At 31.4% G+C, this 22,363-nt stretch overlaps 1 protein-coding gene across 10 annotated transcripts in view; it reads right to left on the reverse strand.

The window, feature by feature from the left end:
• Positions 1 to 647: 647 nt before the first annotated feature.
• The window catches only part of LOC111697378 (voltage-dependent calcium channel subunit alpha-2/delta-3), a 38,964-nt gene continuing 17,248 nt past the window's right edge, over positions 648 to 22,363 (reverse strand). For 2 of the 10 annotated variants that reach the window (XM_023467360.1, XM_023467368.1), the window contains 22 exons: positions 20,391 to 20,447; positions 19,620 to 19,700; positions 19,048 to 19,122; positions 17,233 to 17,250; positions 15,033 to 15,103; positions 14,684 to 14,723; positions 14,129 to 14,224; positions 13,619 to 13,751; positions 11,261 to 11,400; positions 10,605 to 10,695; positions 8,937 to 8,975; positions 7,788 to 7,869; positions 7,412 to 7,450; positions 7,012 to 7,077; positions 6,248 to 6,334; positions 5,273 to 5,525; positions 4,175 to 4,357; positions 3,763 to 3,881; positions 3,458 to 3,625; positions 2,349 to 2,573; positions 1,802 to 1,904; positions 648 to 770 (listed from right to left, as the gene is read on the reverse strand). In XM_023467360.1, the coding sequence (XP_023323128.1) occupies positions 663 to 770; positions 1,802 to 1,904; positions 2,349 to 2,573; positions 3,458 to 3,625; positions 3,763 to 3,881; positions 4,175 to 4,357; positions 5,273 to 5,525; positions 6,248 to 6,334; positions 7,012 to 7,077; positions 7,412 to 7,450; positions 7,788 to 7,869; positions 8,937 to 8,975; positions 10,605 to 10,695; positions 11,261 to 11,400; positions 13,619 to 13,751; positions 14,129 to 14,224; positions 14,684 to 14,723; positions 15,033 to 15,103; positions 17,233 to 17,250; positions 19,048 to 19,122; positions 19,620 to 19,700; positions 20,391 to 20,447 (2,274 nt within the window). In that variant the 3' untranslated portion in view covers positions 648 to 662. Of the gene's footprint in view, positions 771 to 1,801; positions 1,905 to 2,348; positions 2,574 to 2,617; positions 2,812 to 2,836; positions 2,880 to 3,457; positions 3,626 to 3,762; positions 3,882 to 4,174; positions 4,358 to 5,272; positions 5,526 to 6,247; positions 6,335 to 7,011; positions 7,078 to 7,411; positions 7,451 to 7,787; positions 7,870 to 8,936; positions 8,976 to 10,604; positions 10,696 to 11,260; positions 11,401 to 13,618; positions 13,752 to 14,128; positions 14,225 to 14,683; positions 14,724 to 15,032; positions 15,104 to 17,232; positions 17,251 to 19,047; positions 19,123 to 19,619; positions 19,701 to 20,390; positions 20,448 to 22,363 lie in introns of those variants that run through there. The other 8 variants (XM_023467366.1, XM_023467361.1, XM_023467362.1 and 5 more) reach the window with 7 other exon arrangements.

Consider the following 22,363-nt stretch of genomic DNA (forward strand, 5'->3'; position numbering starts at 1 on the left):
TATGACAAAGTCCAGTAAACATAAAACAGTATCTAAATGATGACAAAGTCCTGTAAATATGAAACAGTATCTTAATGATGACAATGTCCAGTAAACATGTAACAGTATCTAAATGATGACAAAGTTCAGTAAACATGAAACATGAAACAGTATCTAAAATATGACAAAGTCCAGTAAACATGAAACAGTATCTAAATGATGACAAAGTCCTGTAAGAATGAAATAGTATCTAAATGATGACAAAGTCCAGTAAACATGAAACAGTATCTAAATGATGACAAAGTCCAGTAAATATGAAGCAGTATCTAAATGATGAAAAAGTCCAGTAAACATGAAACAGTATCTGAATGATGACAAAGTCCCGTAAACATGAAACAGTATCTGAATGATGACAAAGTCCCGTAAACATAAAACAGTATCTAAATGATGACAAAGTCCCGTAAACATAAGACAATATCTAAATAATGACAAAGTCCAGTAAACATGAAACAGTATCTGAATGATGACAAAGTCCCGTAAACATAAAACAGTATCTAAATGATGACAAAGTCCCGTAAACATAAGACAATATCTAAATAATGACAAAGTCCAGTAAACATAAAACAGTATCTGAATGATGACAAAGTCCCGTAAACATAAAACAGTATATAAAAGATGAATATTCAGTTCACCTGTGCATGATATGGCACACAATGATGAGGACGCTTCCTATAGAGATTGGTTTTCAGCTTCTCACAGTACATTGTCTCATTCACTGGACCATAATCAACCTACACAAAACATCAATGTGTACACAATTGCAGAACAAATATTTTTCTTAAAATACGGGACGAGACTGAACCCGTTCCGATCTCTTCCGTGGATCTTACTATTCTTGGGAAACACAATTAATCGAAGAAATGGAATTTTTGAAGTTTCATTTTTTGGGGTATTAATTTAACAAAATGTTCAAGTTTTTTAAGGGATTCTCGACGTTATTCCATGTGAACCCTCAGTTTTAGAGTTACGTGCTAGATCCACAATGGTGCCCTTCAAAACTTCATCGGAGCATCCAATAAGCCAATTTTCTACTTTGTCTTTGATGCATAAAACCGGAACTAAAAAGGGGAACTATCAACTTGTTTTGGTAAAAAAGCGGATATCTTCGTAAGTTTTTTTCAGAAAACAGATTTTAAGGGCACCGTTGAAATTACGTTGATAGCCCCTTTGCAGAAAGAATAAAATACGGCATATTATTATTTTTTCTTCAGTAAAATCCATTTATCTCCAAAATAGAATTTCTATGCAAAAGTTTTAGCGAGATATAATTTTCTCTCCTTTAACTTTAATGCTTTTCGTGCTTGGCTTAAACAAATTAGAATTTTAAATGAAAATTATGAAATTCGCCATTTTTTATAGTTTATGCGTTATAACACACCCGCATTTGATAATAAAAGGGAAGGTTGCGAGAAAGGGTAATATTCCAATAAAACTTCAAATACATTTTGGATTAATTTTTCCGATATATTTGTATTCGTCGCTTGTTTTGAACAGTAAGATATACATATAAGCGTTGCCTGCCCGATTTATGACTTTTTTCGATTAACCCTATCCTTTGGGCGGAGGGGGGGGGGAAGGATTCCACCGACCCCCCTTGTGATGTTTACTCCATTACTTGAAAACAGCTGACACTTTATAGAACGCGTGATATTCCACGATAAAAGGGATCATTCTAAATCAGACATAAAGTTTTTTTTGTAGGAAGGATATCATGAAATTACGTCTATGGTTCCTGTTAAAAAAGCAAAACCTGAATAAATACCTTGGTTGGAGAAACTGTAATTCTAGCAGAGTAGCAGGGACATGTTGTATCCGCTGCAACCAGGATCAGGTTCGTGTTTGGGATTAGGGTTACAGTAAACGGTCTAAATATATATATATATATAGGGATTAGGGTTACAGTAAACGGTCTAAATATATAGATGTAGGGATCAGGATTACAGTAAACAGTCTAAATATATAGATATAGAGATCAGGTTTACAGCTTAAACGGTCTAAATATATAGATATAGGGATCAGGGGTACAGTAAACGGTCTAAATATATAGTTATAGGGATTAGGGTTATAGCTTAAACGGTCTAAATATATAGATATAGGGATCAGGAATACAGTAAACAGTCTAAATATATAGATAAAGGGATCAGGAATACAGTAAACGGTCTAAATATATAGACAAAGGGATCAGAGATATAGAGACCTGTCTAAATATCAAAAAAAAACTTTCATTTAACATATATGTATATATAACTTGTTTAAGAATTTTAAAAAATTATAATAAAAGTGAAGTTAAGAATGAAAGGAATATTCACCTCTCACACTTGCTGTCATGACAGTTTCTAAGAATACCCTGAAGAGGTCTACCCATCTTCTCTAGAACTGTTTCCTGGAGTTCATACAGATACACCTCCTTGTCACATGGTTTAGGTTGGGTCTTGTTTATATACGTCATCTCCAGGATTGGTATTGGACCTCCATCCTTCATCATGTATTCATTCACAAGCTCGTCATCATGGGAGTTGTAGGGATCATGTAACCTTAACATCATGGGAGTTGTAGGGATCATGTAACCTTAACATTATGGGAGTTGTACGGATCATGTAACCTTAACATTATGGGAGTTGTACGGATCATGTAACCTTAACATGATGGGAGTTTTACGGATCATGTAACCTTAACATGATGGGAGTTGTACGGATCATTTAACATTAACATTATGGGAGTTGTACGGATCATGTAACCTTAACATGATGGGAGTTGTACGGATCATGTAACCTTAACATCATGGGAGTTATACGGATCATGTAACCTTAACATCATGGGAGTTATACGGATCATGTAACCTTAACAATGAAGAAAATTAGGGTATGATAGGAAGTAACGAATATTTAGTATTTTAAATCTATGCTTTCAACGCTCCGGCCAGTGCCACCCTCCTTAGACCTTAGGCGTTAAATACCCTTCTAAATACTTTTTTAATTATCTGTTGGTAAATTTGCAGTAAAACCCTGGAATCAAACTTTATTTTTTTTAATTTAAAAGTTTACACTTTTGGTTTCGAGTTCAGTAGCCAAAGCTATGCGTTATAAAAAAAATTTTTCCTCTGAATTCTGATCGCAAAAATTAATTTGATCGCCGCTGAGCTAAAAGAAAGTTAATTTGATCGCCACTGAGCTGAAAGAAAGTTAATTTGATCGCGACTGAGATAAACAAAAATGAATTTTATCGCCAAGGAGTTTAACGAAAATTAATGCGATTGCGACTAAGTTAAAAGAAAATGAATTTTATCGCCACTGAACTTGAAAAAGTGAATTTGATCGCCACTGAGTTCAAATAATAGTAAATAATCGTGCTTCAAATTTAGAACAGTTTTTTACGTATAATTGAATACAAAATGTGTAGGTTTAATTTTGAAACTTACTCTTCCTCCTCCAAGCTAGAATCCTCCGAAGTCGGACCCTCAGCTGCAGCCTCGTTAGGAGTATATTCATCGTAAGCGTAATAATCTCCATCAAAGACAACATTTGGATCATTAGACTGAGGGAAGGAATAGGTCCAGTCAGGGTTCCATAGATGATGCAGCTCCAACCTTATCATTTAATAATGATAGATATCATAATGATGATCATAACAATAATAGTAATAATAATAATAATAATAATAATAATAATAATAATAATAATAATAATAATAATAATAATAATAAAAATAGTAATAATAATAAACCTGATGATGGTGAAGGCTATGTGTCCAATTATCCAGTTAAATAAAGAACTAAGAAGTCTGAATGGAGTTAACATCATGGAGGCCGGGGATCCATCATCAGCTGACTCAAGACAGATCGCCTTAACAAATAAAAAAATATTTGCTTGTATATTTGACATCTTAATACATAAAGTTCCATGTAATATTGGATGACTCATAGATACTTGTATTTCTGCAAGAAAATTGTGAAATGAGTTGTATCAATAAATTTTTTTAAATGATTGAATTTAATTAAAATCCAATATGATGTAAGACCCGAACCCCCTCCACCCATTTTAACAGTGTATGTCTTCAGGAATAGAATTGAACCTCCCGGCGCCACTCTAAGAAAAGCGTTGACATTTATCATAATATTTTAAAATTATGGTTTTACCTGATAATCGTAAACTTTGATCTTCTTGAACACATTATTCTGAACTAAACTGTTGAGAACGGTTCCATCAATCTCTCCGAAGAACTTGCCAGTGTTGAGCTTGTCCTCGGAGATAACAACGAACCCGTTGTTATCCAGGACGTAGCACTCGATCGTGTTGTCGTTGCAGGACAGGGCATTGTCCTGGAGACAAAATTAATTAGGTTTCAAGAATATCTTGTTTTAGTATTTTAATTTGAAGTTTTTTTCCTTTAACAAAAATATAAATTAGAATATTTTACATTGGGAGCAATTGTGAATACCCTTTTTCAAAGTGCATCTTACATGTAATCCACTGCACACTGTACAGGTGAAAATGTACAGTTTATATATATATATATATATATATAGATAGACACTGTACATTGTATAAACTGAAAACACAAGACACACTGTACATTGTATGAACTGAATACACTGTACACTGTACAGGTGACAATGTACAGTTTATATATATAGACACTGTACATTGTATGAACTGGATACACTGTAAACTGTACAGGTGACAATGTACAGTTTATATTTATAGACACTGTACATTGTATGAACTGATTACACTGTAAACTGTACAGGTGAAAATGTACAGTTTATATATATATAGACACTGTACATTGTATAAACTGAATACACTACACACACTGTACATTGTATGAACTGAATACACTGTAAACTGTACAGGTGAAAATGTACAGTTTATATATATATATATAGACACTGTACATTGTTTAAACTGAATACACTACACACACTGTACATTGTATGAACTGAATACACTGTACACTGTACAGGTGATAATGTACAGTTTATATATGGACACTGTACATTGTATGAACTGAATACACTGTACACTGTACAGGTGAAAATGTACAGTTTATATATATAGACACTGTACATTGCATGAACTGAATACACTGTTCAGCTGATCCTACCTTGTTAGCTACAAGCATGAACGTATTTCTAAACTGAATACACTGTACACTGTACAGGTGACAATGAACAGTTTATATATATAGGCACTGTACATTGCATAAACAGAATACACTGCTCAGCTGATCCTACCTTGTTAGCTACAAGCATGAACGTATCTCTAAACTTCTCGTAATCTATTTGAACTCCAACCACAGCAGCCGGAGCCTTCCTTGAACCCTTCCCCTTGAAGATGGCGTGGGTTGCGGTTACTTGGGTCGGACGTTTATCTCCGATATCAAATGGAACTGAGAAAACAAAACTCTGAGGATTGTTGTAATGATATTCTACAGCTCTCTTATACCAAACCTCATCTGTAGCCTCATTATTGACCTCACTGAAGTGCCTAAACAATATATTTTAAAATACATGTTACTCCGTACGATAACAACATGTTTTAATTATTTATAATTTAACGCAAGTGTGCACGCAAGTTAATGTCCATCTATAAAGGGGGGCATGCCCGATGTGCCCGATTAACAACGTTACCCCTATATAAACCTTTGCGTGATCAAAGTTGACTAAATATCCTTGTTTTCTAACCTAAATTTGATTATTTTAAATCGCGGGTTCTATCTGAAAACAATTTGCAGGTTTTTGCAACCGAAACCATGATATCTTTCACATTTAAAAAGGTCCTTTGTGATTCGGACATACCTCTTTACAAATGAAGGGTAACTTGAATTACGCCTAGATGCCCTGTGATGCGGATTGCCCCAATTAAGGCAAAAAATAAATATGTGTCAATTACAGCAAAAAGTAAATATGTGGCAATTACGGCAAAAAGTAAATATGTGGCAATTACGGCAAAAAGTACATATGTGTCAATTACGGCAAAAAGTAAGTATGTGTCAATTACGACAAAAAGTAAATATGTGCCAATTACGACAAAAAGTAAATATGTGTGAATTACGGCAAAAAGTAAATATATGTCAATTACGGCAAAAAGTAATATATGTCAATTACGGCAAAAAGTAAATATGTGTCAACTACGGCAAAAAGTAAATATGTGTCAATTACGGTAAAAAGTAAATATGTGTCAATTACGGTAAAAAGTAAAGATCTTACGGTTCTTTTGGATTATCCGGGTCATACGGTGTTTCTTCTTCATATCCAGGATCATTGGGAGATGGCGGGGGCTTATGTTCTTCCCATCTAGATAAATACTATTTAGGGGCAAAAACTTACAGAAAAACTTTATAAAATATAAAACTATAAAAACTATCAAACTTGTAAACAGGGTGTCCCAAAGAAGTGTCAATCAATAAAGAAGGAAATAACGGGATGACTTTTAACCAATTTTTTAAACCATCTTTTCACAGTATTTTCTATCATATTTTAATCAAATGTTAAAAAGTGTATGAATAACGAGTCATTTGATTTAGGAGCTATTCAAAATTCGATGCAAAAATTGACAATTTGAGATTATTTCTTTATCAAATAGATAAGATATCTGGACAAAAGAAACTGAGTTTTGTCACAAAATCTGATTTTTGATCCCTGCATTTTTGCTACCAGATATAGACCTAAAGGTGTGTCAGTTTATGAGTTTTGTTAGATCATAATAGTCAAAGTTTGAAAAATGAAGGGTTCGCACCACCATGCTGAAAAGTTAAAAGATCAGAAATTTTGAGTTTGTGGCAAGAAGTCAGTTCCTTTCTTAATATCTTTCTAAAAAAGATGCAAAAATGACAGACCACATTTTGGAAATTCCTAGGCCAAAGTTATTGTAGGTAATTACTTATTAACCGGAATAATGCTGGAATACGCAGGATGGAAAAAATATGTTTTTAAATCTCAATTTTTATGTTTTTCGGGACGCTCTTGGATACCTGGTGAGTCCACTTCTAGTCGCCACAAAGGAGAGTTTAATCCCGAAAATGTTGAAAAGGTTGTCCCTGGAACATTTAGTTTTGTAAACAAACTTTTTAATGTTATTCATCCGATGTCCTAATCAGCTCCAACCTCGCCTAAACCCTAATTATTCAAAAATATTATTATTATCCAAACAATTTAGAAAATAAATCCTTGACTGCTAAAATAAAAAAAATGTTAGTCCTTGATTGCATGAAAAAAAATTTTAATTTTTTCTCATTTTTCTGACAAATCACCTGAAAATACTAAATAAAAAATTACCTGGGTGTGCTAGAAAAAATATGATTAGAATACAAACCCTGTCCTCGGCTTGGAAGAGAAACCATTATAAAAAGGATTAATTTCTGCAAAGCTTACCTTGGCATCATTGCAAAGAATTCGCCAATCCCAGGGATACTGATTGCAAATAGTTTATAGTGCATGTGCAAAAAATAAGTATAATTTTCGTTCAACAGTTTTAGTATTAGTTAGTGTGCAAAAATTGAATTTTCAGCTATAGTGCATGTGCAAAAAATAAGTATAATTTTCGTTCAACAGTTTTATTATTAGTTAGTGTGCAAAAATTGAATTTTCAGCGTTGACATTTTCTATTTCTATTATTTTAAATAAAGGAAAAGGACGAAAGTAAAATATTGATTTAACTTTTTCAAATGTTTTCTCTCAAAAAAATAAACTAAAAAGTGCAAAAAGTGTAAATGCAAAAATGTAAAGGAAGAAAAGGAAGTAAACTTACGAATCTCGTCTTGATGTTTTCTCCTCAAAAACCTTTGTAATCTGTGCATCAAGGATTAGAGCTTGTACCAACTCCTTGTCACCTGGACAATTGTCATTTTTTACATTACTTTCCATATCTTTGTAAAATCTACGAAAAAGAAGAAAACTTTGTACTCCTCAAATCGAAGAAAATTTAGCAAATGAGATGTTTGTTTTTGTTGTAAAAACATATTCAACGTTTTTTAAGGACATTTAGGCACATTTTGGTAAACAAAATTGGCCCAACATTTGGTATTTATGTTTAGATTCCGTGCAAAAAAAGAACTTTTCTAAATCAGATATTTCTAACTTTTAATCTGAATGTATTTTGCTTTAAAGTTGAAATCAATATGTTGCACTGAATCTAGATTGATGAGCAAACTTACAAACACAAAAAACGGGAGACACATAAGAAAGGTAAAGTAAAATAAAAACAAATATTTTGTTCATAGCGTAGATCAAGATTTTAAAATGGCGGAAAAAATAAGGTTTTCAACAATAAATCTGTAAACGTGAAAATGATATTTTGTATAAAAATATAATTTAAAAATGTCTTGATCTATGTAATAATTTGGTGGTGAATATTAGTAAGGATAAACACAGAATTAGCATTTTTTAAATTAGTTTTCCACAAAATTAACAAGATTAACGGCAGGTTCTAGAACAATATTAACGGCAGGTTCTAGAACAAAATTAACGGCAGGTTCTAGAACAAAATTAACGGCAGGTTGTAGAACAAAATTAACGGCATGTTCTAGAACAAAATTTACGACAAGTTCAAGAACAAGATTAACGGCAGGTTCTAGAACAAGATTAACGGCAGGTTCTAGAACAATATTAACGGCAGGTTCTAGAACAAGATTATAAACGGCAGGTTCTATAACAAGATTAACGGCAGGTTCTAGAACAAGATTAACGGCAGGTTCTAGAACAAGATTAACGGAAGGTTCTAGAACAAGATTAACGGCAGGTTCTAGAACAAGTTTGAAAGAAATAAAACGGATAAACTTAACGATAATAACAGCAACGTCGTCGTCATTTTTTGTGTTGCAAATTTGAAAGTTTTTGCTTGAACAAAAATATGTAAATTGTATGTGTCGCATTTGAACGAAACATAAAGTTTACTTACAGAAATGTGAATCCTTCCCAGCAGTTGGGATACCAGCAGCTTTAATATAAATTAGTTAGTTTACACACACTATCTATACATTAGTATATCGATGGATAAACACTATCTAGATACATTGGTATATCGATGTTTAAAAACTCTATTTATACATTAGTTTATCGATTACCGATGGTTAAACACTATCTATACATTAGTATAACGATGGTTAAACATTATCTATACATTAGTATATCTATAGTTAAACACTATCTGTACATTAGCGTATCAATGGTAACACACTTTTTACATAAGTATATCTATGGTTAAATACTGTATATACATTATCAATGGTTACAAACTCTATACATAAGTATATCCATGGTTATCAGTTAAAGGGAGTGCTTGTAAAATATAGAAGAGGGTATATAAGAAGAACCGAAATGTTAGGGATACAATAATATACGGCAAATCTGATTAAAATGAAAGTGTTACTGATTGAACTATAAATAAATTGATTTTAATTCAGACTTATCCATTTTTTATTTACAAACACTCCCTTTATATTATTCTACACACATTTTCTATTCACTAAATATTTTTAAAAACTTGCCATAAACTATAATAATTCTGATCCTTATTTCTTTGAAACCTGATTGATATTTCAAACTATGATTTCTGCTTGATAAATTAGTCAATTTCTGAAATATCATTGCATAGAAATTGGGATTTGAAAATTAGAATTTGAGGCGAGTGGTAAATTTCTGTTTGTACACACCCTATATACGTCTTTTTATATCTTTGCTTACAGCTTAAATCTTTAAACAAATTCTATACAATATAGCATTGTTGATTTTCATTCAAATGTTGTGTATTTATTGTAGGTTTCTATACTTTCTACTGAGCTAAATAAAAATCAAGAAAAAGAATGTTTTACTTTTTCTTTTTCCACGCAAACTTTCGATTGGTTAGATTAATTTATACTAATGGAAGAATTGGTTAGGGAACAAAACTATTGGAAATCACAAAAATACTTTTCACAAGAAAAAATATTCGCGAGTTTTCAGGGATCTGTGATGGAGTTGATGGGTTGTAATGAAGATGAAGGACTTTATACTCTTTTTTTATTCTCATATCTATGCAACTTGACTGGTCGCAAACTATGACTCCAGGTTCCACAGTTTAAAATATCAGTGGTCTACGACATTAAGTTGCAGAAATGTAGGGATTAGAAAATTATATTTTTATCAGATAAATCATTTTTGTTTGGAATTTAAAGGGACCGTTCACTTTTTTGGGTAATTTCAGGGTAATTCTGAACGAAAAATCGGCTTTTTCTCCGGCCACAGATGTCTTTGAAAAGTAAGACTATCACCGATGAATAGCTGATAGGCTGTTTAGTTTACCCTGAAATTACCCAAAAAAGTGAACGGTCCCTTTAATGACACAACTTTTGTATATCACTACTATTATTAAACAAATTAAAGTGTTCAGAAAAAAAGTTAGGGTTCGTCCGGGCAATGCACATGCAGAAGTTATGGTATCAAAATTGAGTAGCAAAAGTCGCCGAAAATATTTTTTCTAGTTCTATACCCCTTTTCAACAAATTTCATCCCACCCCCCAGCACACATTTTTTTGTTGCCAAACTCTAGTTTCAATCACTATAAACTAGTTTAATTAAATTAACTTACATTTAGTACAATCCGGAGTGTAAGCACCATTTCCTTGACATTTAGGCAATGGACGAACTCTAGACTGCCCCCAGTCAAACTGATTCTTCTCCTAAAACAATAGAATAAAATAGAATAGAAAAGAAAAGAAAAGAAAAGAAAAGAATAGAATAGAATAGAATAGAATAGAATAAAATAGAATAGAAAAGAAAAGAATAGAATAGAATAGAATAGAATAGAATAGAATAGAATAGAATAGTATAGAATAGAAAAGAATAGAATAGAATATAACAAAATATAAATGATAAAATGTGTGGCTCAAAAATTTCGCATCCGCTTGTGTAAAGATCTCAGCAAAGATATCAGATCTCTTGTTTCGAGGAGTAATATGCATTTGCCACAAACTTTGATTTTCTAATCATTTCTTTACGATCCAGTTAGATATTTCAACTTCTTTTAAATTCTGTTAGATCAAATAATTAGTCTAAGTTTGAAAGATTTACAGAATCAGGTTGCAAAGATATGTGACCAAGTAAAGTTGAGTTTGTGCCAAAGACTCAATTCAGTTCTTAATATTCCAGATATCACAGTTATAGATAACTGTATTCTTCTGAACTTAACCCTTCCGCTGCCCCCCCCCCCTCTCCTATATCCTATGAATACCCTCTAGGTTTTACCTCCTCGAGCCGGTTAAGAAAATGAACCATGTTGGTTTCCGGATTATCGAACATTTTGCCAGATTGTCCTCCGTAATTGTACTCACAGTAAACCCAATCTGGATGCAGCTTCCATCTATCTCCAGCCAGGTTGGCAGCAGCTGAAAATATGTATTTATATATTTGACATAATAATAATTATATATATATATACTTCATTCTAATTTCGTTTTTTCTCATTTTTCCTTTCATTTAGGTTTTTGGATCGCAAACAAATATGAAGCTGAATATATAAACCTGGTGGTGTAAACCTTTGATATTTTAAACTTAGATAACATGAGTTAGCAGAATTCATAGTTTGAAATATAAAAGGTCAACAATTATGTGCATTATAGAAAATCAGAGTTTGTGGCAAAGACCACATTCCTTTAAATTCTAATTTGTTTTTTTTCTCTTCTATTTTTTTACTTTTAGAGTTTATGGAAATCTCAAAAATTGTTCTAAAGGAACTGAGTTTTTGCCACAAATTATGATTTTACAATCGCCATATTATTTCAACCTGTTGGTGTAAACCTTTGATATTTCAAACTATCATTATTTGATCTAAAATGATTCATAGTTTGAAATATCTAAGGTCTCCGACAATCAAATGCAAAGATATAGGGATAAGAAAATCAGAGTTTGTGACAAAAACTCAATTTCTTTACAATTTTTTTCCTTTCTTAACATATGCAAAAACATCTTTGACGATAAAAATAACATTAGCAAAATTTTTAAAATAGATGATATTCAAATAATTCAAGCTTTTCATATTTTTTTGGAGCCGTCTAAAATTTATTGAAACGAAGGAAATGTCTGAAGGAAAGGGGCGACTTAAAGTCAAATATATAAGTAAAAATTACAAAAAAGCAATCTCAATCGAAAATTCGAACATCAAGAAAAAATGATAAAATAATTCTGATCTTATTTTTTAGCTGACCGTTTGTACATCATCATGAGGCGGGGTTCGGAAAAGTATGTTTGTGTTTTCAAATTTCTGAATTTTATTAAACTTTCAAAATTAAATTCTCAGAATTTTACAAAAATATTTAAATAAAATCATATCTGCAGTATATGTTCACGTATACAGTTATATCCTTGTCAATTAAATTCTGAAATACTAGACTGAGTACTTATGTAATATGTATTATATATATATCCCTTCTTTTAATAACATCAAATCATAAAAAGAAATCCAAAATGCCTTGAATGTTCAAGAATTGATTTGCAGCATGATATAGAATCTATTTGTCAGAGTTATTAAAAGCCTCTATCGATAAAACGCTACCCTACTAAAACGCTAAAACAAAAAAAACGCTACCTTAAAAAAACGCTACACTACAAAAACGCTACCAAGGCTAAATATCTTTAGCACATATTTTTATGACTTTGAAGATGCAAAATATTATTTCAATCAGGGCTCAGTCGCCCATCCCTTTCCATACCAAGTTAACACTTCTTACAAATTCTAAATAAACATTGAAAATATTTTTAATGACAATTTCAAATCGAGGAGAAAACTTTATTAACAAATTATCGTCCCATCAGTTAACTATATCTTCCTTTTCTAAACTACTTGAACAAATTGTCTATCAGCAAATATTTATTTTCCTCAACCTTCTAAAACAAATTGAAACAGAGAGAATAATCTGGATAAATAAAGATGAAATTATAAATAGAATGCGTAAAACTGGTGAATTCGGAGACGCTACTGTCTGCATGCTTTTTCAAACTTAATTGGACGATATATTTGTATATCCTCGTTTTTGAAATCTCTGCAATAGATTTAATAATTTGTGATACACTATGTTATTTTATAATGTACAACTAGAATTTTTCGATATAAAAATTATTCAAATCGCTTTATTTCTAAAACATTATAAATTTTGAAATAAACTTTAAATCTCAGACAAAAACAGAAGAAGTCAATAAATGTGTAGCAAATTATTGCCTAGATTATAGCGTTTTTATACTGTAGCGTTTTTATACTGTAGCGTTTTTATAATATGATCATAGTATAATAGTATTATAGTATGCAATTAATACAAGTGACCCTTTCTTTATAGAGTGGCATGACTGATTCACAACAATACCGTTAAAAACTTTCTTAGATAAATGAATAATGAGATATACTTACATTCATGGTTGAAAATTGATTATTTTAAATTTTGGTTTTCACTTACAGAATTATTTTTGAGAAACAATGAAGAAAAATCATATTTCAACAATTTTAGAAAGAAAATTGACAATATCTTATTCATCGTTTCTTCTTAAAACTGCGTATATAATGCTACTTTGTAGTTTGAAATTAAACTGTAGAATTATTTATAGAAAACTTACGTCCATTTCCTGGTTGTCTGTTCTGAGGGTCATTGACCTCTAGTCCTCCGACCACCCTGTACTTCCCGTACTTGTTGGGGAACACGATACCGAGGGTGAACGGGGTATTGGAGATATTATGGTAGAAGTAGTCCTACAACAACACACGTTTTTAATTTATTAACGATTAATGATATAATAATCATTTTCAGTGTTTGCACATTGGAAGTAAAAAAATTATCACATCGCAAATACTCTTATTTGCTAATCCCCGTGCAATTATGAATTCTCCTTAATCAAATATAGTCAAAGTTTAAAATATCAAAAGTTTATACACTTATGCATTAGATCAAAAGTTTAGATTCTTTATATATTATTCTATATGAATTATTGTAAATTTCGCAACGCCCTGGACATGTCTATACCCCTTCCCCAACTGAAAATGACACATTTCATACAACCCACTCTGTACAGTGTAATTAAGTGCCTTTCAGTTTAAAAATGCGCACTGTAAATATTGAGAACTCAAACCTGTTCTCTGATAGTAACCCTCTTCATATCATCCATGTGGACCTTGACGGTCAACCTTGAGATGCCGTCCTTCTGATCAACCATCTCTCTCCTCATCTAGATCATTACGTCATTCATTTTAATCCTTCTGCGGATGTCTTCAGATTATTTACGCATTTTTACAATATGTTTCAGGTTCTTTTGGAGTTATCGTTTTTGTTCTAGGAATTTTTTTAAATGAAAATTGTAAACTAGATCTGATTAAAATTATAGTTTTCCCTGTTATTTATTTTAATCTATGTAAGTTTATATTATCATATGTAGAGTTAAATGAAAGGAAATCAATCATTAATACCTGCATTAATATCATTAATATCATTAATATCATCGATGACATAAATATAATCATTATCATTAATATTATTTATATCATTTTATCATCTATATACTAGTAATATCGTTAGAAACGTGTTAGAAAAAGTTTAAGTGTTAGCTTTGCAACCAATGTCCCCTGTTTTAAAATCATTAATTTTACATTATTTAAATTTTTATTATTAATATTTGACCCCTCTCTACCTGGTAGAGTGTTGAATCATTAAGTCTTGGCTCATCAACTCTAAAAATAATTTATAATTAAAAATTCAAAATCCCATTTTTATTCTTTTTTGTTCAATTTAATAACTGATTATTTTGTTAAAATATAAAAATATAAAAATATAAAAATATAAAAATATAAAAATATAAAAATATAAAGATGATGTTTACCCGACCCAAACCTACAATCCTCATTTTTCTAGTCAAATATTTAGTAATAACATTTTTAGAATTTTCAATATTTTTCAAGGTTTTATCGAAATTTGCCTCTCCACATCCCTGAATCTTCAATATACAAAATGAAAATAAGGAATAAAATGTAAAATCTAACCTCTGATTATAAACTAGCTCAACCTCGGACAAATCTACACTGTTGTAGTTAGGTTTCAGGATCTCTTGAAACTAAACAACATTGTTCAAAAGTTTAAACATAAATTACGGAATATGTATGTCGTGGATTTTAAGCAGGTTAACATGTTTAACAAACTAGTAGGAAATCACTTTCTAAACTTTATCGTTTCCTAAAATGTAAAGTGATTTCCTCAATTTATGGTTTGTGTGAAGACTAACAAAATATTTTCAGTTGATATTAGGATTGAATTATTTGGAAATATGGAAATATTTTGATAGTTTTGTATTGTTCAGGTTTAGGGTTCTATTATTCTATACTAGAGTTGACTCAGGGTAGGGGTTTAATCACGGGGGATCTATTCCAAGTTCTAGAGTCATAAAATCGAACTTAGTACAGACAAGGGTCATCACAAAACAGGGTTGCAGTAGAGCGTTCCTTTTTTATCATTTAATACCATTTTTAAAGGATTCTTCAGAAATAGTGTGAACAGATGTTGCAACAATCACTAGAAGATTAATGAGAGGAAAAAAGTCAAAATGCATCAAATGTTGTTTGATATCTTTGAAATAAAATATCTGAACGATCCTTTTCAGCTCTGGTTTCGTTGCATCTTTTAATTTTACAAATTAAACAATTGTTTGGAAAGCTCACTTCATAAATTTAACACGTTACGTTTTATTTTTAGTTTTACTTTCATACGTTTAGTTTCTTTTTTAATGGTGTTGCAAGTTTTGGTTAAATATCATTTACATATTTTTTTATAATTGTTGTGTTGCAAGGTTTACTACTAATGTATGTACTGTGTATATATTTAGCAGTGGTTGATGATGAACCCCGAATGCCATAAATGTAAGATATATTGAGACACCCTGTATCGTTTATGTTATAGTAAAAAATGAAAATCCTAGTGGGGGGGGTGGAATAGTAGAATATAAAGTGTTTAAATATATGTATACATCCCTGTTCTACACTTTTATGTATCCATGTATAAAAACACTAAGAAAAATTGCAAAAATTCCAAGTAAGTACACACCCCCCCCCCTCCCCCTTAGTAGTTTTCTATAGTTTTGTAATATCTACTCTACTATATCTATTTCTATGTATAATGACAACCTAGAGGATCGAGTATTTGCAATAAAAACGTAATTGTTCAGAATATTCAAAATCTGTCTTAGCGAGTTCAAAAATGGAAGAATAGTTTATTTTTTGGTGGCTTTCTTTTTTCTAACATCGATAAAAGTTATTAAAATCTTCATTTACATATAATATATCTTGGCTCCACCCGCTTTATTTTTTTTTGTAGAAAACCCGCGAAAATTTTCTAAAAAACAATTTTTGCTTAACCGTTTTTTCCTTTGTACGAATTTCAGCTAAAATCAAGTTCTACAACGGAATAAAATCAAGTTCTACAATGGAATAAACTTTTCTACGAAAGAAACTAAACACTTTCCTCAAATTATAATTTTCATATTCTTATATTTTTGCAACCTGATGGTGTAAACCTGATGGTGTAAACTATGCATGAATTCTGTTAAGTCAAATAGTCAAGTTTGAAATATCAAAGGTTTACTCCCTCTGGTTACAAAGATATAGAGATTAGAAAATTAGGGGGAGCGTTAAGTTCCTTATTTGTTTTGTTTTGAGGGAAAGGTGACAACAACACAAGCTCCCAGCCAGGATTAGTTTAAATCTACAAATTTAAGAGGCATAACCAAATACAGAAATTAGAATTTAAAATTTATTTTAAACATTTTCTCATTTTTAAATAAACAAAGAAAACGAAAGAGGAAATTTGTTTTTTTTTCAATTAAATTTAGATTTTCTTTTAACATTGAGAAAATATTGTTCCACTAATGATTATGCTTCTGAAAATAAGTTGCTAAGAGGTTAAAGGATATTTGAATACCTATACTAACTATAAACTATAAATTTGTATGTATATATATAGAAGATCAAAATAACCAGGACTTTTTTGAAAATCTAAATTTATATTTCTAGATTATGTCTTTGCAAACATTTTGTTTTCTGTTTACTCTGATCTATCTTGTTCTATTCTATATAATTTTGATCCAGTATCCCCCAGTATCAGAGCGGAGCTGGCGGAGTATGGTTATCATCAGCTAACCCTGCTCATATTTAGATCTATTATGTATATCTATATATATATATATATATTTACCGTTCCGTATCTTGAAATCTAAACAGCAAACTTTATAAATTACACCCAGCAAACATTTTACATTCACACAATGACACGCGGCACACTGAGCATTCAATGCTTGCTGGATGCAGAGGACATTAATATATTATACAGGGCAGGCAGCAGAAGAAAACTTTTATCTTGATCTTCACGACTAGCATAGGGCTTCGTTTATATATATATATCAAGCTTTCTTGGGGGGTTTAGAGACTTTTAAGGGACTGTAAACATAATTTCAAGTGACCCTCCGTGCAAAGATGGCAATGCTTGATGTTAACGGTACCCTTTGTCTGATCAACTATGCATTATAAATGTATGCTTTTGTTTCTTTAAACTGTTTATATTCATTTACGATTTCTCTGCAAAAATTACTTGCACATTTCTTGCTTATAAGAAGCAATTGAAAATTTTTTAGAATTAAACACTTTTCGAGGTATCTTCCATAGTTTTGATCAAATTAAAGTTTCAAGGGTACCGATATAAATTGTTTTCTGTCTTTGAAATTTATATCTTTGGTTTAAGTAAAATTTGAAAAAAATGAACTCGTTTTTCACTTCTGAACGCTGTTCAGACTTCACAAACATCTTACTTAGACTTTTTTGTAGCCTCTGTAAATGTTTTAAAAATGAAAAAACGACACTAATGCTTAGTCACGCCTGGTTTTGTGAAATACAAGGTAATAGGAATTGAGTGGCTCAAAACTTGCCCGCTTTTTAAATAACATTTCACGTACACAAATATGAAAAATAGTTTGATCCCTAGTTTTAGTTGTTATTTGATATTTTATTTACGATTTCTACTTTCTAGGGTTCAGTGTTTCTTATACCTTGATTTCACAGTCAACCTGGCCGGTAAAGATTAAAGAGATGAAAACTTTTGAATGAACGGGAATTATTTAAATCGATTTTAAATCCTTCTCTTCTTACCGGGAGTTTATTTCGAACATTTCGACTGAATTTTTAAAAGTTATACATTCAAAAGATTCGGTTAAAGTCAGGACACTTTGTCCCATCGCATTTAAAAGTTCCCAGCTCAGATTTTCTTCTAGTTCCTGGGATGATATTTGAAAATGACAAGTGAAGTATATAAACCCAGTTGACCGGGGGGGAAAGGGGTGTTGGGTATATTAGTAAGGGGAACACCACATATAAAATTAAATTCACCATTTGACCTTTACCCATTACATTTCTTTATAAAATAAGATAAAGTTATGAATAAATAAATGCTTTGAACATAGATTAACAATCAAACATGAAAACATAAATACCGATATATTCAATATTATACAAAATCGACTTTTATCTTAATTCTTCAAATAACAATTAATAATCTTGACGCAAATGTAAATTAAGAAATCTTTCTTTTAACCCTTTCGAGACGAGATCACAATATTTGAAATTTTATCTAATTTTATCAATTAATAATTTTCAATGGTTCTTTAGCTCCTTGATTTGCAAATTATGTGAGAAAATGAGCTTAAAAATGCTTTTTCGTAAAGAATTCCTAAAAAAAAATAGTATTAGCCAAACGCTCAAATTTTCTAATCCCTCTATCTTTGCAACCCAAAGGCCTTAGATATTTCAAATTCTAAGGATCAAATAATCTAATTTTGAAATATCAAATCAGATTGGCTGGAAAGATACAGGGTTTAGAACATTTGAGTTCGGAGCAAAGACTCGATTCAATTGTGTGAGCATCAAAGTCTCGGACCGAAAGGGTTAAACCAATTAAATCCTTAATCTTTGAAACTCTTGGATGAACCCAACACATAAACAAGAGAGATAAGTATATTACCATTGGTCTCAGGTCTGGATGGTAGAGAATATAACCATTGTTATTCACAGCAAACGAATATCCGTTTACACCAAGCTAAATAAATGGATTATTTGACGCACAATTTTAAAAGAAATATTTTAACCCCATAATTTAAGAAATAAAACATCGATTTTTCAAATTGTTCTGAAAACAGTGAATAATACTTTCAAAGTTATTTTTATTACGCGTTTCCTTTAGATAGTGCGAAAATTGTAGTTTGATCATATTTGATCTGGTAGTAGCGAAAGTAGTTGAACTACGTAGACTAAGTTCAACCATTACTCTTCAATTTGAGTCGGCGCACAAGAGAAGTGGTTCACCTTTGTCAAAATAGTTCAACTACTTCTTAAGCTATTCATTAAATCTGGTCCTGATCGATCACAAGGACTGAATCTAATGATTTTGAGCTATGTCTCTGAACTGGCTACTGCCGATTAAAATTTGAACCACAGATTCAAAGTTAAAGATTAAGGATTTGAATCGGTGATTCAAGTTTGAACCGGCGGTGTTCAGTTCCAATTCATTATAATTGGTCCCAGATCAACATTTACCTTATATGGTGGGATCAGTTTCTCTATTTGAGCAATAGGAACATCAGTCCCTGCTACACCGAGTAATTCTGCTATGCGAACCTGAAGATTAAGTTTAAGATTAAACTAGATATAAACAAGGAAATATAATCCCAAATATCTAGATTAAACTAAATATAAACAAGGAAATATAATCCCAAATATCTAGATTAAACTAAATATAAACAAGGAAATATAATCCCAAATATCTAGATTAAACTAGATATAAAAAAGGATATATAATCCCAGATATCTACCAAAATGCACTCAATGAGACTATTTTCATTGCTATTTATTTTTCTATTGATGAAAATACTCCCATATCTAACTATAGTAAACTATATAACTATAAGACTATGTATATATAACTATAAGCTTGAGGGATAGTTTCTAAGCTCATGGGACAATCAGGGCAATTTCACACCACGGAGATCCATAGGTTTATCAAGGGAGGAGAAGGAATGAAACCTATGGATTCCTGTGTTTTCAAAAATTATTTCTTGCCGAGATTGTTTCAATAATAAATCTATATAGGGTCTAGGTCTATTGTCTGAAGGGGGGAGGGGGGGCATCCAGAATAGGTAATTTAATCTTCTAATCAGTTCTTGCTAAAAATAAAAAGTTAACCAACGAAGACGACATATCTATCATCGGTAGAATCTACAGTAAAATAATATTCTAAACCATCGCTGACTAAAAGAACCGAGAGTTTCTAATTTTCTATTTGAAAAATTACATGGATGGTTTTGTCACCTTTTTAACTTTATCAACCTTCTTTTTATCCGACACTCGTATACTCTCAGTATAGTTCTATAGGCCGGGAAAATATAAGAGTTAGACCCTTTACACTAAATTCATAACAGTGCAAACAAATACAAAAAAGATATAATTTTGAAATTGTTATTTTTAAAGATTTGAGTTTGTAAATGTTGTTTGCACTGTGGTTGGATAAAACTATATGTTAGATGCAAAGGGGAATATAATCTTTGTACAAAATATTTACAATATGTTCAGATATAGGGGCCAGGGTTCAGAATATCCATTCTCAGTCTAGTTGCAATATCGGAGGAATCTAGAAACCATCGGGTTAACTTCTATTTACAATAGAGAAATAAATCTTAACCCCCTCTCTCTTCCCCCCCCTTTTCTCCCCCTCCCTTCCTTCGTTCTGAATGAGCTATTGCTATTGCTATTGCTCACTCTATTAGTCTAGATTAGTCTGCACCAAAATCAAATCAAAGCCATCCTTTCTAAAACTAATCAAACCAGATTTAATTTATCCTGAAACTTCGATAAAAAAATTATAAATATTGTAGAAAAAAACCAATAAATTGATTTTTTTTAAATTATTAGACTTCTAGATGGAATATTGAAGAAAAAACATTGTTTAATACTGAAGGCCTTTTTACATTTAATGACTTTAAAAAAAACAAAATGTAGTTAAGCTTTTTTTCTTCCCTTTGGCGTCTTGACGAAGTTTTTTTTTTGTACCAGGAACTGAAGAGGTAACTAAAGTGTCATTATGGCATGTCCGTTACACAACAGTACCCGCAAAATGAGATGTCCATGTTTTTAACTTTGAAAAAAGAACTTTTCGAGATAAAAGACGGCGATATTCTCCACAATAATAATCAGATAAATGTTTTAAGAATATCCTTGTGAATCGGACAAGCTTTAATTGCAGGGTCATTACAATTTACCGTGACACTCCCTTTAAGTGAAAACTTGTCTATATCTATCTTGTATATCTTTGAGAGAAACGCGGGAAAACTTGTCTATATCTATCTTGTATATCTGTGAAAGAAATGCGGGAAAACTTGTCTATGTCTATCTTGTATATCTGTGAAAGAAACGCGTGAAAACTTGTCTATGTCTATCTTGTATATCTGTGAAAGAAACGCGTGAAAACTTGTCTATATCTATCTTGTATATCTGTGAGAGAAACGCGGGAAAACTGCGTCGAATCCAGTTACCAAGCTCTCCTACTGGTGTACAGTACGGCACGTGTGTGCAGCCTCTGGGCGAGGGTGTGCACAATACAAGGTTTACCTCAACTAGTTCAGGTTTAGGTTCAGGTTTGTTAAAAAGGATGTTATCAAGTTTACTGTAATCATTTGGTAATGGCAACTTCACAATCTAGGATCAGGATTGGTTAATAATAGTTTTCAGATGTTTTTGAGTGACTTAACACTTCACTAAAAAAAATGTTCCTTAAAGATTAAAATAACAGAATTTATAATTTGTTTTTATCCTAGAAGAATTTAAAAAGTCAAATAACTTTTTAAGACCAACCCTATTTGAAAAAGAAGATATAAGACAGCTAGTAAAGGGGGTTTTATTCATATGAAAGACCGTATCTGGCCTAAACTGTTTTAGGTCAAGGAACAATTTTATTTTCAAACCAGATAGAGGCTCAGGTTTTACAAAAAAAAAACATATGTTGTGCATATTTATTATAGAGTGTGCGGAAACATCAAAAAAATGAATTAATCAATGCAAACAATGCAAATGCAGTACACAAACAAACAAATAAAATAGTGTTAGAATTACGGATACATTCATAATTGAAATATTTAGTAGAAGAAGAGGGAGAAGTGAAACACAGGTTAACGTAAGGATCAGGAGATTAAGATTACAAAAAGGAAAAGTATGGGGTTGCCAAGGGTTCGATGAAACCAAATATCTCCGGGTAGGACTCGGAGCATAAGGGTTTCCCAAACTATATC

Source organism: Eurytemora carolleeae, unplaced genomic scaffold, assembly GCF_000591075.1.
Source record: "Eurytemora carolleeae unplaced genomic scaffold, Eaff_2.0 scaffold290, whole genome shotgun sequence".
Classification (NCBI taxonomy): domain Eukaryota; kingdom Metazoa; phylum Arthropoda; class Copepoda; order Calanoida; family Temoridae; genus Eurytemora; species Eurytemora carolleeae.